Source organism: Chionomys nivalis, chromosome 10 (genome assembly GCF_950005125.1).
Source record: "Chionomys nivalis chromosome 10, mChiNiv1.1, whole genome shotgun sequence".
Taxonomy (NCBI): Eukaryota; Metazoa; Chordata; class Mammalia; order Rodentia; family Cricetidae; genus Chionomys; species Chionomys nivalis.
Genome location: NC_080095.1, coordinates 21,975,396 through 21,993,638, shown reverse-complemented (window position 1 = coordinate 21,993,638; position 18,243 = coordinate 21,975,396). Strand labels below are relative to the sequence as shown.

The following is an 18,243-nucleotide window of genomic DNA, read 5'->3' as shown; positions in this document are numbered from 1 at the left end:
TCTCCTTAATTCTACCAATTCTCTCTCTACATCTGCTTGGAATTCCCATCTTGCCCTATTCTGCACTGCAATAGGCCCAAAGCAGATTCTTTATTAACCAATGGTATTCACAGCATACAGAGGGGAAACCCACATCAGGGTTATGTCCCTTGGGGGATGTGAACAGCATCCTTAGGTTTCATTTGCTTATATGACCCTTAGCCTGAGTGACTCCATTTTGTTCTGGTGTGTTGGGGCTCAGTGCAGGAGCTTAATCTAAAACACTGGGCTCCCATTATGGGTGGAGTTTAATAGACAGTAGCATAGACTCCCTTGGCTGAACTGCAAACACCCGCATGACCGTGATCAATGCACGTGTCTGTCTCCTTTCTGGAACTTGGTGAACACTGCAGGCAAAGACCAAAGCCTCATCTTTGGTGTTTTCAGAACCCAGAAGTGAGTAGATGCTTTATACTATTTTGAAAATACCTCTTAGTGTGCGTGCTTGGTAATATTTATAGTTACTTGAGAAGTTTTATATAAAACTTTGTAAGCAAACCAAATAATACTTCTGTTTCTTCTGAACAGTGCATCAGCAAAAATACTGGCCCCGGAAAAATCCAGAAAGTACCCAAAGAGAATGCTTTTCTAACAAAGGACTTGCCAGTCAGTATAAAAATGTTTTTTTTCAAAACCTGTTTCCCTAAATAATATTGAAGGGGCAGAATGGGATGGGTGGGGGTTGTGGGTTAGAGAAAATATTTTCCTCTATACTTATTTTTGGGTGGTTAACCACGAGGCCGCATTATTCAAAAAGGTAGATGATAGCTGGTGTGGCACAGAATGCTTGTAATATCCACATTCAAGAAGTAGAGGCAGGCTGGGTGGTGGTGGTGCACGCCTTTAATCCCAGCACCAGGGAGGCAGAGGCAGGAGGATCTCTGTGAGTTTGAGGTCAGCCTGGTCTACAAAGCAAGTTCCAGGTTAGCTAGAGCTGTTACACAGAGAAACCTTGTCTTGAAAAACCAAAAATGAAAAAAGAAAAAAAAAGTCTCAGGGCTGAGGCTCATTGGTAAAAGAGTAGAGGTAAATAAACAATAGTTGTTTTGTAAACAGTGCTGACTGGCTTTCCTGTTCTGTGAATGGATGTGATTATTTATTTATTTATTTATTTATTTATTTATTTATTTATTGGATGTGATTTTTGTCTGATGATAACAAGACCAACCTCTGCTTGCCCCTAACCCTCAGCAACCGTATCTTGACCACTTACTGGTCAACCTGAGGATGGAGGCGTTGTTTGTGAAGGAGAATTTCAACATCCGCTGGGTCGCCCAAACAGGGTTTGTAGAGAACATCGGCAGCATCCTCAAAGAGTACAAGCAAAGCCGAGGATTACTGGTAACTACGGCTACTTACTGTTTCAGGTTTCTGATGTAAGCAGTCAATGGAACTCTCTGCCGGTATCTGTATACTGGCAGGAGTGTTTCCATTTTAAAACTTTTGAACAAGGCCTGGAGGGATGGCTCAGTCGTTAAAGGCTAGGCTCACAACTGAAAAAAAAAAATAAGGGTTTGGTTCCCAGCACCCACGGCTGTCCCTCCAGGTACCAAAAAAATTAATTAATTGATTAATTAAAAAAAAGCTTCTGAACAAATTGTTCATGTTCAACATGCTTCTCCAGTCTTATAGTCTGCACATGTATTGCATTAAAACTTGTGAGCCAAACTTAAAATAATTCAAAGTGAACATCAACAATAACAAACTTGTCAATATAAATGAATGAGTGGACTGTTATTCTGTTTTAGTCCTAGATAAAGTCAGCCTGCCCCAGGAGGCAGGATTCACTCTTGGTGTACCGGGAAAAAGGTACACAGTAACCTGCTCAGTAGATGACAGGCTCCAGGTGCTAGTGAGTACACTAAGCCCATCTAGTGGTCCAGCATTGCCCCTCATCCTGCCTCCATCACTGTTCAGCATCTTGCTACTTACCAGTCATCCCTCACAACGTGAGACCAGTCAGTTAACTCACTGCACTCAGACCCACTCTAGTGTTCATGCTTATCCCATTACGGGTGTCCCCGACTGTCAAAGGGTGACTGCAAAATTATAGGCAAAATTATGTGATCTTAGGCATATGAATACAGCCAATGGAAATTTCCATCATTGTGGTTCTAAAATATGTCTTGCAAAATACTAGTCCACAGTTTCACAACTCTTTGGGCCATTTTGAAAGAAATGATTATTTGTCATTAATGTTTTTCTTTCTGTTTGGTGTAAATATTTACTAACTGCTTATGAATGCCACAGCATCTTCAACGTTCAGGCAAATCTGCCTCCCCCCCTTCCTTTCTCTCTTCCTTCCTCCTTCTTATCCTTATTATTTTGTTTTTAAAACAAGATTTTGTGCTGTAGCCCAGGCATCCTTGAACTCCTCAAACAGGAAGAAGTAGTGGTTTTAACAAAGTGATCAGAGGCAGAAACAAAATGTTCACAGGCCAGGCTGGGCTACACAGAGTGAGAACTTGTCTAAAATAAATAGATGATAGATAGATAGATAAATAGATAGATAGATAGATAGATAGATATCATCTTTTAAAAAATAAATTAAACCAGGCAGTGGTGGCGCACACCTTTAATTCCAGCACTTGGGAGGGAGATGCAGGCAGATCTCTGTGAGTTTGAGGCCAGCCTGGTCTACAAGAGCTAGTTCCGGGACAGGGTCGAAAGCCACAGAGAAACCCTGTCTCGAAAAACCAAAATAGCCGGGCGATAATGGCGCACGCCTTTAATCCCAGCACTCGGGAGGCAGAGGCAGGAGGATCTCTGTGAGTTCGAGACCAGCCTCGTCTACAGAGCTAGTTCCAGGACAGGCTCCAAAGCCACAGAGAAACCCTGTCTCGAAAAACTGAAAAAAAAAAAAAAAGAAAAAAGAAAAACCAAAATAAATAAATAAATATTAACTTTAAACTATTGAAGATCAAATTCAGAAAATGATAATGTAAGGCCCTATTTACTGGGCCCTAAATTCTTGTGAACGGTCAAGGACAAATGAAACTGGTGGCAGGTAGCCTGGGCACCCTTAGTTATTCCTGGGCATGTGTTTTCTCTCTCTATTTTTTTTATTTGTTTGTTTTTAGACAGGATCTCACATAACACAGTCTGGATTCTCACTCACTATGTAGGTGAGCCTGGCCTAGACTTCTCCACTTCCTGGTGCCGGGACGACTGGCATATACCATCACACCCAGCATCCTGAACATGACTCGTTGAATGTTCTGTTCCTCCCTGGCCTAGCTCAGAGCATAGATACGATTCCTTCCTCATGGGAGCGAATGACTGTGAGCCACAGGAATAGGAGGCAGAGACTTTCAGGATGATGGGGTCCTGAGCCATCACAGTGACAGGGAGTGGAGGCAGAAAGTCTGGAGTCTGGTTGAGCTGCTGAAGTCAGCCTACAGGGTCCAGAGACATTGGAAAGATCACAGTCCTGAAACAACACCCTTCCAGCTCCAGAACCCTAAGATATATATTCCTTGTTCTTTTGTAGCCAATCAAGATCTGCATTCTTGGTCCTCCTGCCGTGGGAAAATCCAGCATCTCTGAAGAATTGGTCAAGTACTACAAACTACATCACATCAAAATAAAGGATGTGATTACGGAAGCCATAGCCAAACTGGTAACACGATCATCCACTTTTTTTTTGTTTGTTTGTTTGTTTTTTGTTTTTTTTTTTTTGTTTTTTTTTTTTTGGTTTTTCGAGACAGGGTTTCTCTGTAGCTTTGGTGCCCGTCCTGGAACTAACTCTTATAGACCAGGCTGGCCTCGAACTCCCAGAGATCCGCCTGCCTCTGCCTCCCGAGTGCTGGGATTAAAGGCGTGCACCACCACCGCCCGGCCACGATCATCCACTTTTATGAGAATCTTTCCAGTTCACAGAATGTCTTCCTGAGTAATAAGCAAGTGACTAATTTAGATGTCAAAGGAATTTATTATTTTAATTGGACTTTGTTGCTGGTCCCGGTTATGAAAATGGAGAACCCCACAGGGCTCTCTGTCTTCCAACTGATGGAGGTGGTTGTAGGACTGTCCTTGGAGTTCTGCCTCCAGTCTCTCCCAAAGTACATCTTCTCTTTGCTGGATAAAATATTTTTAGTTCAGTTTTGTTTTGTTTTTAATCTCATTGTATTTTTCTCAGTCTAGTATCAGATTATTTGCTGTCTTCTTAAAAAATAATTTTATTAGGAATGGTAGAAAACAAGCTATGCTTTCATAAGTAGTTATGAAAGGTCATTTTGGGGGATGCTAGAGATCGAACCCAGGGCTTTGTACATGCTAAGCGTGTGATGCGCCACTCAGCTAAAGGTCTTGATTTTTATAAAATGTGTTTCCTTCAAGTAAGACACAATTGAGGTGCTGGAGAAATCGCTCAGCACTTCAGAACTCTTGCTCCTGAGCACTTGTAACTCCAGCTCCAGGGGATCTAATGCCGTCTTCTGGCCTCCATGGTACTGTACCCAGGTGCGCAAACCCACACACAGACACACTCATATACATATAATTGGAAGTGGTCATGTAAGTCTTTAATACCAGCACTTTGGAGGCAGAGGCAAGAGGGTCTCTGAGTTCTAGGAAATTGTGGTCTATAGAGTGAGATCCAGGACATCCTGGTCTACAGAGTAAGTTCCAGGACAGCCGGAACTACACAGAGAAACCCTGTCCTGAAAAAATAAATAAATAAATAACCACCACCCCCCAAATGGTGGTGCATGCCTTGATACCAAATGATGGGGAAGCAAAGGCAGGTAGGTCTCTGTGAGTTCAAAGCCAGCTAGGGAATTCCAGGTCAGCTAGGACTGGATAGTGAGGCCCTGACTCAAATAAAATTTTTTTGAAAAAAAAAAAAAGAGAGAGAGAGAGAAGAGGAGAGGGGGGGAGGGGGAGGGAGAGAGAGAGAGAGAGAGAGAGAGAGAGAGAGAGAGAGAGAAGAGAGAGAGAGAGAGAAGGCATAATCTAGTACCTTAGAGAATTGCTGGCTCCTAGGCAGTTGTGGAGTTAACACTGACTATGCTACTCTCTTCCTAAAAGTAGAGCTAAGGAAAGCCTTAAGGCCCTTATCCATCTTGGTAGATACACATATCCTGCAGACTTTTGTATGTCTGCTACTAGGTACACTCCCCACTGAGTCTTTTTCCAGGCTCACTGGTCAGACTGTTAGTGACACCCTCACTTTTGGGCACAGTCAGCTTGGTTATCCGTGTGGCACACAGGAGGCGATTGTGGCACCCAAGGAGACCGGGGAAGGAGAAGAGGAAGGTGAAGAGGAGGAAGAAGAGGAGAATGTGGAGGATGCCCAGGAGCTCCTGGATGGCATCAAGGAAAGCATGGAGCAGAATGCAGGTGACGCACAGAGCCCGGGCAAGAGCTGTGCCGGGCTGGCACGGCAGCTGCTGTGGGTTTCTGTCTGGTTATAAAATGCTGCCTGTGAGCTGGAAAGGTGGTTCAGTGGTCAGGAGCTTTGGCTGCTTTTCCAGAGGACCCCGGTTTGGTTCCCAGCACCCACACATAAGTATCACTCCTGTAAGTCCAGTTCCAGGGCACCTGATAGCTCCTTCTAGACTCCACACGTACTGCCCTCACAGGCCCAAATTCACACTCAGATGCACACATATAAATAAAACAAACTCTTCCCTTTAAGCTGCCTGTTCGCAGAAGTAAAGTGCTAAGAAGTTTAATTTATAGTCTCATCTCTCAGAAAAAAAAACTTATTGTTAATATTTTGGTGACTATATGATAATTTCCTAATTTAAAAAAAATGAGGAGTTGGCAGCGTAGCTCTGGGAGAGAGTACTTTCTTAGTGTTCATAAGTGAGCCACAGCATCACCAAAACATGATTCTTCTTAACACAGGGCTTCCAGCATGGTACACAAACCACGCTAAGTGAGGTCAGTGGTTGGGGCTCCCACCCTGTCAGGGTCTCTAGTGGCTTTCTTGTTGTCCTCCGTCTTCTGCTCTAGCTCGTGGCTCTTTCTGCTGCTCCAGGGTTGGGTGGTGCTAAGTGAAGACTGGGTGAGAGGGACATGGCAGCCCCAGACGGCAGAATGTACTGGAAGCATACTGTTCTTCTCCATGTGGCCTTCCAGGAGCCAAGACCCATCCCCTGTGTATCCCAGGGCACAGGACCCGACTGCCCTCCTTGGTCCTCTAGGGCAGTGGTTCTTAACCGCCCTGTGGTGCAACTCTTTAATACAGTTCCTCATGTTGTGGTCACCCTCAACCATAAAGCTATTTTCATTGCTACTTCATAACTGTGATTTTGCTACTGAAATGAATCGTAATGTAAATATCTGATATACAGGATATCTGATGTGTGACCCTGTGAAAGGGCCTTTCAACTCCCAAAGGGGTCACGATCCACAAGTTGAGAACCATCGCTGTAGAGATTTTTCCTGGAATACCACACTTTTGGCACCAAGATTGGCATGGGTGTCCTATCTTCAACCTACGGGATGAGTCAAAATGACTTTTGTACTGCTTTGCTTTGATGTTTTGATATAGGGTCTTTCTGTTATAGCCCAGGCTATCCTCAAATGTGTGATTCTTTGCCGTGGCCTCCCTCTGTTGGCACCCAATACACACCCCCACTTCTATGAAGTTAGAATTATTTACCTTGTCTTCTCTCACTGTAGGAAGATCTCTGTTAATTTCTCAAGCATAATGGTGGGTTTTTTTTTTTTTTTCGAGACAGGGTTTCTCTGTAGCTTTGGAGCCTGTCCTGGAACTCCCTTTGTAGACCAGGCTGGCCTCGAACTCACAGAGATCCGCCTGCCTCTGCCTCCCAAGTGCTGGGATTAAAGACGTGCGCCACCACCGCCCGGCTATAATGGTGGGTTTTATTTTTTTATTTTTTTAATATTTATTTATTTATTTATTTATTTATTTATTTATTTATTTATTTATTATGTATACAATAGTCTGTCTGTATGTATGTCTGCAGGCCAGAAGAGGACACCAGACCTCATTACAGATGGTTGTGAGCCATCATGTGGTTGCTGGGAATTGAACTCATGACCTTTGGTAGAGCAGGCAATGCTCTTAACCACTGAGCCATCTCTCCAGCCCCTAATGGTGGGTTTTAAATGTCAACATGGCACAGCCCAGAGTCACCTAGGAGAGAGTCCTGATGAGGGATTCCCTCCATCAGGTTGGACTGTGGGTGACGGTATCCTAGCACTTCGGGGTGCTCCTCTCTGGACCCTGGATTACACGCAGACCACACCCAAACACCGATTTCCAAGCAAAAACCAAATGCAAAGGGATCCTTTATGAAGCAAGGTGAAGAGACAAGGTGATCGAGTCTGAGCCAGGCAGAAACAGCAGCAAATAGATTTGCAAGTGTTAAATTTTATTTTTGTTTTTGTTGTTGTTGTTGTTTGCTTTTTGTTTTGTGAGGCAGGGTTTCTCTGCAGCTTTGGAGCCTGTCCTGGAGCTAGCTCTTGTAGACCAGGCTGGCCTCAAACTCACAGAGATCCACCTGCCTCTGCCTCCCGAGTGCTGGGATTAAAGGCGTGCACCACCACCGCCCAGCACAAGTGTTAAATTTAAGAGGAAAAACGGGGAGATCCCTGTAAGAATGAGGTAGGACGAGTTGGTAAATTCTGATTGGGGATGCTGATCAGGTTAGTCAAAATAATGTATTTTGGAGTTGGGCCATGGTGATCAGTCTCAGGAATGTGTCAGTGGCTAAATAAGGGAACAGACCTTGGTGGCTAGCTTTAGGAATGTAATCTAACAGTTTAGCAAGGGGGAGAAAGGTAAAAGGCAAAACCTGCGGGCACCACGTTTGCTATGCTTGGGCTTGCTAGAGCCCTTTAGTGGGTATGTCTGGGGGAGATTGTCTTGATTACTAAATGATATGGGGAGATTCAGTGGTCCGTGGTGGCATCAGTCACTTACTTAGGCAAGGGATTCAGGACTGTATAAGCATAGAGAGAGCTAGGTACTAGCATGCCTGCATTCATTTCTCTCTGCTCCTGATAGTGGATGTTCTTGCCACTTTGGTTTCCCTGCAATGATGGACCATGAACCTGGAACCATAAACCATATCCCCCTAAGTTGCTTTGGCTTGGATAGTCTATCACAGCAACAGAAACAAAACCAGGATGTAGTTTGTCCAACAGTCCCTCTTGTCTGTGTTTACTTGAACTGAGAACATGAACCTTGAGTATGTTTGAACAAAACAAGACCTTTGAACCCTCTGCAGAGACAGGTGTCCAGAACACCTGGGAGCTTGCTCTTCTCTCACATGACCTGTCTCAGTCCCAAGATCTCCAGCAACACAAGTTTCACAGCCCCATAGGCGGGTACCTCAAGGCCCTGGGCGTAGCTCCCACTTCATCTGCCCTCTGCCGGAGTGCCTTAGTTATGGATTCTTTTCTGTTTGTTTTGTTTTTTGAGACAGGGTTTCTCTGTGTAGCCCTGACTGTCCTGAAACTCACTATGTAGACCAGGCTGACCTCGAACTCAGAGATCCATCTGTCTCCACCTCCCAAGTTCTGTGATTAAAGGTGTGCACCGCCACTGCAGGCTCCAAAGCTACACAGAGAAACCCCCTTTTGAAAAAAAAACAAAAGGACAAATGTTTACACTTGTGTCCATTGAGTATCTTCCCTGTACACAGGATACTGGAGAATCATGTCTGGCATCTACTTTTAAACCCCATTTTAGTAATTATGAATGTGGATTAATAGTAACATTTTAATCACTACTAATGTTGAAAAAAGTAGACTGACAATTAAAAAGAAGAAACCCATTTTAAATTTAAAAGCTGCACCCAGTAGTTGGGCTTCACTCCTACCTTCTTTCCTTTCTTTTTTGAGACAGGGTTTATTTGTGTAGCCCTGGAACTCTCTCTGTAGACCAGACTGGCCTTGAACTCACCGAGATCCATCTGCCTCTGCCTTGGGAGTGCTAGGATTAAAGACGTGTGCTACCACTGCCCAACTTCATTTGTTCATTTTAAAGTAGACAGGTCCAGCTGGGCGGTGGTGGCGCACGCCTTTAATCCCAGCACTCGGGAGGCAGAGACAGGCGGATCTTTGTGAGTTCGAGGCCAGCCTGGTCTACAAGAGCTAGTTCCAGGACAGGCTCCGTAGCTACAGAGAAACCCTGTCTCGAAAATAAATAAATAAATAAATTAATAAATTAATTAATTAATTAATTAAAAAAAAAATAAAGTAGACAGGTCCAGCTATTATGGAAAGCAGAGTGGGAATTCCTAACATAGTGAAGAATACATGGGCAGGTATGGGGGCTCACACCTGCAATGTAGCACTGGGGAGGCTGAAGAAGGAGAGTTGTGAGTTCCAGGTCAGCCTGGGATGAATAAAGAGACCCTGTCTAAAAAAAAACAAAAGGGGGTGGGATGGGGTGGCTGGTGAGATGGCTCAGTTGGTAGGACTGCCTGCTGTATGAACATGAGGTCCTGAATTCTGATGCCTGGCACACATCCCTAACCCAGCACTGGGGAGCTGGTGACAGGTGGGTCCTTCGAGCTGACTGGCCAGCCAGCTACCCAAATCAGGTACTCCAGGTTCAGTGAGAGACCCTGTCTTAAAATATAAGGTGGATAGTGGGGCATGATAGTGTATACCTTTAATCCCAGCACTCAGGAGACAGAGATAGGCAGATCTCTGTGAATTCAAGGTCAGCCTGGTCTACGTAGTGAGTTTCAGGACAGCCAGAGCTGTTACACAGAGAAACCTTGTCTTGAAAAACCCAAAATAAAAATGACTAAATAATAAATAAATAAATAAAGTCAAATACAGAGAGAAAAATATTAAAGAAAGGAGAGGAGGTGGAAGAGTTGGATCAAAAGACACAAAATGAGGGGAACGAGAGTGGTGGTTCAGTGGTTAAGAGCATTGACTGTTCCCGCAAAGGACCTGGGTTCAGTTCCCAACACTCGCATGGTGACTCACAACCATCCATAGCTCTGGCCCCAGGGGATCTGACACCTTCTTCTGACCTCCACAGGCACCGAACACATATATGGTACACACACAAGAAAGAAACACCCATACACATGAAATAAAAATAAATGTTCTTTAAGTAAAAAAAAAAAATTAAATGTGAATTACAGATGATTGTGCATTGCTATATGGCTGCTGGGAATCAAAAACCGGAGTCTCTGAAGAGCAGCCAGTACTCTTAAGTAATGAGCATCTCTCCAGCCCCCAAAATAAATGTTATTTTTGGTTTTGTTTTAAAATACAAAATGACAAATATGTAGGGAGGTAATACAATATGCAAATTAAAGTTAATGTTCTATTTGAATTGTGTGTGTGTGTGTTTGTGTGTGTGGTTTTTCAAGGCAAGGCTTCTCTGTAGCTTTGGAGCCTATCCTGGAACTAGCTCTTGTAGACCAGGCTGGCCTTGAACTCACAGAGATCCACCTACTTCTGCCTCTTGAGTGCCTCCACCTCCTGGCCTTGAATTGTTTGCTAAGCAGATTTTGACTACTCTTGTCCCAAGTAACTAAGATGAGAGATGGTTCGTCTGCTCCTCTATGGTAACCATCCTGTTTCTTGCATGCTTCCCATGTACTGTGCTGTGACCCACATGTCTACACGGTAACATTTATCCTTGAACAAATAAACATAAAGGGACAGCCCCGGGTCTCAGATAGAGCCAAAGGTCGTGGTTTATCTCTAGGGAGGTCACAGCTGTCCAGAGAAAGACGTGTTAGTGTACCTTCCGTATCACTTTTCTATTGCTCTGACGAAACACCATGACCAAGGCAACTTGTAATTTACTTGGATTTACGGTTCCAGAGGAATAAGAGTCCTTCGTGGCAGGGGGGCATGGCAGCAAGCAGGAAGTGGAGGGCTTCCATCTTCCATTCCAAGCCTGAAGCAGAACACGAGCGGGAAGTGGGGTGAGACTATAAACACTCAAAGTCCATGCTCCAGTCATGTACACCCTCCCAATAAAGCTGCACCCCCAAAAGCTGCCACAATCCCCCAAACAGTACCACCAGCTGGGGAGCAAGGTCTTAAACATTCACGCCTGTTGGTGACATTCCCTGTTCAAACCACTGCACCGGCCATGGTTCTCTTACTCACAATGACCCAAAGCTGCTATAGGAACCGCATTCTCCCTCACTGGACACACCTCTGCTGACTCAGTAGAGGGCAATGGCAACCTGCAGCATTTAAAACAAACCAGGCAAGTAGGCAAGGTTCTCGGCTAGGTTTCTGTAACCCCAGCGCTGGTGGAGGGGGTAGAGGGTAGAGACAGGAGGGTAGCTGGAGCTTGCTGACCATCTGCCTTACTTCAGGTCCAGTGAGAGACCCTGTCTCAAGGGAATAAGGTGGAGAGGGACAGAGCAGGACACCTATGTCCTCCTCTGGACTCTATGTATGCACAGGTATGCCCACCAGTGCACATATGCTCTCACACGCACATACATACATGTACACACACACACACACTTTCATACATACCAAAGAGAAATAAGTAAATAAACATACCCTCCCCAGGCAGTAGGGGCACACGCCTTTAATCCCAGTACTTTGGAGGCAGAGGCAAGCGGATCTCTGTGAGTTCGAGGCCAGCCTGGTCTACAGAGAGAGTTCCAGGACAACCAGGGCTACACAAAGAAACCCTGTCTCGAAAAACCAATAAATAAATAAATAAATAAATAAATAAACCCTCTAGAAAATGAAAACTGTGTTCAAATATTAGTAAGTCCTTTGACTTTTGAAGTTTGGGCTTATTTCTTTGTACCACTAGAAACCACACAGGACAGTTGTGGTGACCATTAGTTGGAATTTGGCTATGCTAGCCAATACCTTTGACTTCTTTTGTTTATCTAAGCACGGCACTCTGAAGCACAAGATTTTCTGACTCTTTACTACCTAGTGACCTGTGTAACACAGAGAAGTAGAAGAAAGGAGAGTGTTCGGCTTTCTTTTGGTTTGCTTTACTTTTACATATTTTGTTTGTTTGTTCATGATGACGCAGGGTCCCACGTAGACAAGACTGGCCTCAAACTGGCTACATAGCAAAGACTGTCCTTGAACTCCTGATCCTCCTGTCCCTCTCTCGTGAATGCTGGGATTGCCATCATGGTCTGTATTGTGGTGCTGGGGATCAAACGTGGAGTCTAGTGTATGCTGGGCAAACACGTTATCAAATGGACTATAGCCTCATTCTTAATTAGAATTGTTGACACGTGGGTTTTTGAGACGTGTGTGTGTGTGTGTGTGTGTGTGTGTGTGTGTGTAGTACAGGTTGGCCTGGAACTCACTATGTAACCCAGATTGGATTCAGACTCAACGATTCTCCTGCCTCAGCTTCTTCCCACCCCCAGAGACTTGTCAGAGGCCTCTGACACGACACTCAGTTTGAGAGATAAGTTTTGTTTTGTTTTTCGAGACAGGGTTTCTCTGGGGCTTTGGAGCCTGTCCTGGAACTAACTCTGTTAGACCAGACTGGCCTCGAACTCACAGAGATCCTCCTGCCTCTGCCTCTCCCCAGTGTTGGGATTAAAGGTGTGCGCCACCACCACCTGGCCATGTCCTTCCTTTTTTATTTCTTTTTTTCATTCAGTTATCATTCTACTAGTGACAATAAAATGATCTCATTAAAATATCTCTCAATGACTGGGCGGTTGTGCATGCCTTTAATTCCAGCACTGGAGGGGGGGGGGGAGGCAGGGGCAACAGGATCTCTGTGAGTTGTGAGTTCGAGGCCAGCCTGGTCTACAGAGAGAGTTCCAGGACAGGTTCCAAAGCTACAGCAGAGAAACCCTGTCTCAAAAAAAAAAAAAAAAAAAAAAAAAAAAAAGGAAGGACATGACTGTTCCTAGGTGTGGTGGAGAAGGCTTATTTTAGGTAATAGGGAGAGCACAGCCAGAGGCAGGGACATCTGGGAGAGCCCAGAGTGAACAGACTGTGAGCTTGGCCATGTAAGAAGATGGGGGAGGGGAGAGCCAGGAGACCAGGACGGTAAACGACTCTGGAATCAGTATAAACCAAAATGGCTGAATTATACAGGGAAGGGCAACTGAGGGAAGAGCAGCCCAGCCCTGAGCTAGAGAGTTTAAGGTAGAGGGTGGAGTATGCCAGCCAAACCCCTGTAGCAGGTAGAGCCTGAGAGATGTCAGTGGTCAGGTCTGCTTTGATATATATATTTGTTGTTGTTTTTTGTTTTTCGAGACAGAGTTTCTCAGTAGCTATGGAGCCAGTCCAGGCTGACCTCAAACTGACAGAGATCCGCCTGCCTCTACCTCCCGAGTACTGGCATTAAAGGCATGAACCATCACTGCCCGGCCTGCTTTGATATATTAAATAGGCACATCAGTTAATTTGTCCTGGGTTTGAGATATAACAGTAGCAAGTGGCCCAAAACTATTTATTTTACAACATAGACTCCTTGATAAGTCAGTCGAAGGTGCCGTATGTGCCCTGGGAAAGTCTCTGGGGGCTTGCGAGACTGGCGCTGCCGTAAGTCCTCGTCAAGCCGTGGACAGACAGGCTGTGCCTGTGAGCACTGCTGATGGTAGCTGGCTAGAGAAGAGAGAGCTGCAGCACACTGTCGCTTAACCGCCAAGCCTACTGTAGAGCAAAGATTCCCTGTCACTCTTTGATACCTAGCAGTTCCAGGAAATCTGGGCTGGGACTAAAGACAGAACTGACCAAAGGGCATAGGTCAGAAATGGGGCCTAGAGAAGAAGATGTGGGGGTTGGGGTGACACATTCTGACTTCAGCTTTATTTTGCTTTAAGTGCTAACTGTATTATTATTCATGGTTCTGGAGCTAAATCCAGGCTCTTCCGCACTTTAGGCCAGGCAGACGCTATAAAGCTCCAGCTCCATCCCTTTCCAAAGCCTTTGAAAGTCAGCTTGAGTTTGCTGTTCAGATCTAGCAAATATTTTTGCTGAGGAGGGTAGGGTGAAGGCGTTGTAAAGCCCAGGGCCTTGCTGTGCTAATACATATCCTACCACTGTTATAGCCTAAGTACATTCTCCTCTCCTCTCCTCTCCTCTCCTCTCCTCTCCTCTCCTCTCCTCTCCTCTCCTCTCCTCTCCTCTCCTCTCCTCTCCTCTTCTCTCTCTCTCTCTCTCTCTCTCTCTCTCTCTTTCTTTTTTCCATGCGGGAGGAGGGACTTCAAGACAGGGTTTCTTTTTGTAGCTTTGGCTGACCTGGAACTCTCTCTATAGACCAGGCTGGGATTAAAGGCATGTGCCACCACTGCTTGCCTAGTAAAATCCTTGAATACTGCCTCACTCAACTCGCACAAAGGAAGCATTTATTACTATGTATTAAGGTATAATTTGAAAACAGAACTGAGGGGCAGTGGAATGGCTCAGGCGGTAAAGGTGCCTGCCGCTAAGCCTGGCAGCCTGAGTTCTACCTCCTCTAGGACCCACAGGGTAGTAGGAGAGACCTGACGGCCACAATTGTCCTCTGACCTCAACATGCACCACATGGCATGTGTGTATCACACATACCCACTAAGTAAATAAAACGTAATAATAATAATGAGGGGGGCTGGAGAGATGGCTAGGCATTTTAGAGTCATCTTTGAAGAGGTTCCCAGCACATTGGGCAGCTTACAACCACCTGTTTAACTCCAGCTCCAGGAGACCCAACACCTTCTCCTGTCCTCAGAGGACACCTGTATACATTTGACACACACACTCATACACACACACACACAGGCACACACATGCTCAGGCATACACACGCGCGCGTGCGCGCGCACACACACACACACACACACACACACAGGTACATACATTAAAAATAAAAGTAAACCCAGAGAAAATTCTGCAAGCAGGCAGGACTTGATGCTGCTGGACTTGATGCTAGTCCACTCACTCAGCTTCCACAAGTTGTGGCACAGGCCTCCCAAGTGCGTGCGGCACCGCCTACACTTGCTCTTTCTTGTAGACCAGTTCACTGCTACTTTAAATATTCACTAAAGCATATTATGCTCAAAAATCAAACAACAGCATTTGCTTTTAACCTTAAGGGCAAAATGAAAGAGTCTTCAATAACATTTTTGCCTACACAACAGTTCCCCGATGAGTTTAGAGCATTTGCCCTTGTGTAGATCGTGTGTTATGGTAACATATACATATGTATTTTTTTTAAATCAGGTCGGCTAGAAGATCAATATATAATTCGATTTATGAAAGAAAAGCTCAAATCTATGCCTTGTAGGAACCAAGGTTATATTTTGGATGGATTCCCAAAGACCTATGATCAAGCAAAAGACCTGTTCAACCGTAAGTGTGGTGCTCTCTCTGTTCCGCGTGTTCATACTCTCAGAAGTTGGAACTACAGTATTTTGTTTGTTTTCTTGAATATGTGGGGTTTTGTTTATTTTTTGGTTTTGTTTTGTTTTGTTTTGTTTTGTTTTGTTTTTCAAGAGAGGGTTTCTCTGTGTAACAGCTCTGATTGTCCTGGAACTTGCTTTGTAGACTAGGCTGGCCTCGAACTCACAGATCTGCCTGCCACCACAAACCAAGTGCTGGGATTAAAAGCATGCACCACTACCACCTGGGTAAATCTGGGATCTGTGTTTTTAATTTACTTGTTTTTATTTATTTATTTTGCATTTGTTTGTTTGTTTTTTGTAGCAAGTGTAGGGTTTCTCTGTGGTTTTGGAGCCTGTCCTGGAACTAGCTCTTGTAGACCAGGCTGGCCTCGAACTCACAGAGATCCACCTGCCATGGTTTTTTTTTTTTTTTTTGATTTGTCTGTCAATAAGTATTTGAGTTATGAGATTACTTCTAAGCTCAATATTCTGTTTATGGCTGGTGCCCATTAATCAATTTGCTAGTTAAAATATGCCAGCTGGGGAGACAGCTCAGTCCTAAACTGCCTGCCATGGCATGTAAGCGTGAGAACCTAGAGTTAATGCCCAACACCCAACTGGGCATGTTGACCTGTGCCTAAAACCCTGCCACCAGGGGTATAGACAACCCTGGAGCCTGATGACCAGCCAGTCTAGCCAAATAGTGAATATTACACTCCTTGAAAGTCCCTGTCCCCCCAAATAAGGTAAGGAGTAACTGAATAATTACACATACGTATACACACAGCAGCACACGTGTATACACACATATAAACATATGCACATACTATGACATCTGAAGCCAGGTCTGCATGTATATGCCTATAATAATCTCAGTACTGGAGAGAATAGGCAGGAAGTTTGCAAGTTTAAGGCTAGCCTGAGCTACATCACGAGAGGTTGAGGCAGGAGAATTTCTGTGAACTCAAGTCAAGCCTGTGCTACAAAGTGAACCTTGTCTCAACAAGCGAAAAATATTTTTCTAATTAAAAAACAATATTTGGATTTTTACTATGACGCCTAGTGATATGTTAAAAAGCATAACTGCGTATCTTTGTTTTATTAGAGGAAGATGAAGAGGAAGAAGAAGAAGTCAGAGGCAAAATGTTTCCCTATGATAGATTAATTACACCTGGTACGTTGAAAATATTTCTTCAAGGTCACATTTGTGTGTGTGTGTGTGTGTGAGAGAGAGAGAGAGAGAGAGAGAGAGAGAGAGAGAGAGAGAGAGAGAGGGAGAGAGAGAGAGAGAGAGAACAGGCATACACATGGACACACATACCTGTGAGAACAGAGGTCAACTTTAGGTAACATTTTCAGGAACTATCACCTTGTTTTATAAGATAGAGTCTCTCATCAAACCTGGCACTTGCCTATTCAGCTAGGCTGTCTGACCAGTGACCCGAGGGATCCACCTGCCTCTACCTCCCCAGTACTTCCAAGTAGATGGCCCCATATCAGTGGGTACTGGGGATTGAACTCAGGTCCTTGTACTTGTCCGCAAGCACTTCACCTACAGAGCCATCTCTTCAGCCTCTCCAAGGACACGTTTAGGGAATGTTATTCAATCTCCTTATGCTGTACAACCTTTTATTTTTATCTTTTTGTTTTTTGAGACAGGGTTTCTTTTTTTTTAAATTTATTTATTTATTATGCATACAATATTCTGTCTGTGAGTATGTCTGCAGGCCAGAAGAGGGCACCGGACCTCATTATAGATGGTTGTGAGCCACCATGTGGTTGCCGGGAATTGAACTCAGGACCTTTGGAAGAGCAGGCAATGCTCTTAACCACTGAGCCATCTCTCCAGCCCCAAGAGACAGGGTTTCTATATAAGACAGCCCTGGCTGTCCTGGAACTTGCTTTGTAGACCAGGCTGGTCTTGAACTCATAGAGATCCACCTGCCTCTGGTTTCCACATTCTGGAATTAAAGATGTGTGCCACCACCACCTGGCAAGAATTTTTTTTAAAGATTTACTTTCTTTTTCATGATATCTATGTATGTATGTGGGGGTGTGTGTATATGTTTAGGGACCCTTGGAGTCCAGCAGTGTGGATCCCTGGGATCTGGAGATAGGAGGAGTTCTGAGTGACCCAGTGTAGATGCTGAGAACCAAAGTCTGTACCTGGAACCATAGTCCTCTGGAAGAGCAGCAAGTGCTTCTGCTTTTTGGGAGGGAGGTATTGGTTTGTTTCTTGAGACAGGGTCTCTCTATGACATGTACAATCCTATGACATGTAGCATCTATGTAGCCCTGGTTGTCATGGAACTTAAAATGTAGACCAGACTGGCCTTGAACTCACAGAGATCTGCCTCTGCCTCCCAAGCACTGGGATTATAGGGGTGAGCCAGCACACCTAGCCCAACAAGCATTCTTGATTGCTGAGAAATCACTCCTCCTCAGGGATGGGTATTTGGGACTCTGAAACCAGTGGCAGAAACACAAAATGCCTAAAAGATGGATTTTCTCTATTATCTCCTTCATGTAGACATACTTCTTTAGAAAAAAGAAGTACGGGCAGTCGTGGCGCACGCCTTTAATTCCAGCACCCAGGAGGCAGAGGCAGGCAGATCTCTGTGAGTTCGAGACCAGTCTGGTCTACAAGAGCTAGTTCCAGGACAGGATCCAAAGCTACAGAGAAACCCCGTCTCGAAAAACAAAACAAAACAAATTTTAAAAAGTGAAACAATAATAACTACAAATAAAACAGCTGCCTGATTTAGGATTGGCAAACGCTTCAATGAGTTTCTTTGCAAATTCCACGGTAGATCCTATGCTGTCACCAAGGCAACTGGATAAAATTCAGCTCAAAATGTGTTGAGCACTGAGCATGCAAAAACTGCATTGAGGGCTGGGAGTGGGGAGGCTCAGCAGTTAAGAACTGGCAGTGGTT

At 44.7% G+C, this 18,243-nt stretch overlaps 1 protein-coding gene across 1 annotated transcript in view; it reads left to right on the top strand.

Annotated features, from left to right (window-relative positions):
* Positions 1-18,243, top strand: part of Ak7 (adenylate kinase 7) — a 61,565-nt gene that overhangs the window by 25,244 nt on the left and 18,078 nt on the right. The window contains exons 9-14 of the mRNA XM_057782800.1: positions 568-645; positions 1,231-1,380; positions 3,530-3,658; positions 5,250-5,379; positions 15,148-15,276; positions 16,414-16,482. Coding sequence (XP_057638783.1) covers positions 568-645; positions 1,231-1,380; positions 3,530-3,658; positions 5,250-5,379; positions 15,148-15,276; positions 16,414-16,482 — 685 coding nt within the window. The remainder of the gene's footprint in view (positions 1-567; positions 646-1,230; positions 1,381-3,529; positions 3,659-5,249; positions 5,380-15,147; positions 15,277-16,413; positions 16,483-18,243) is intronic.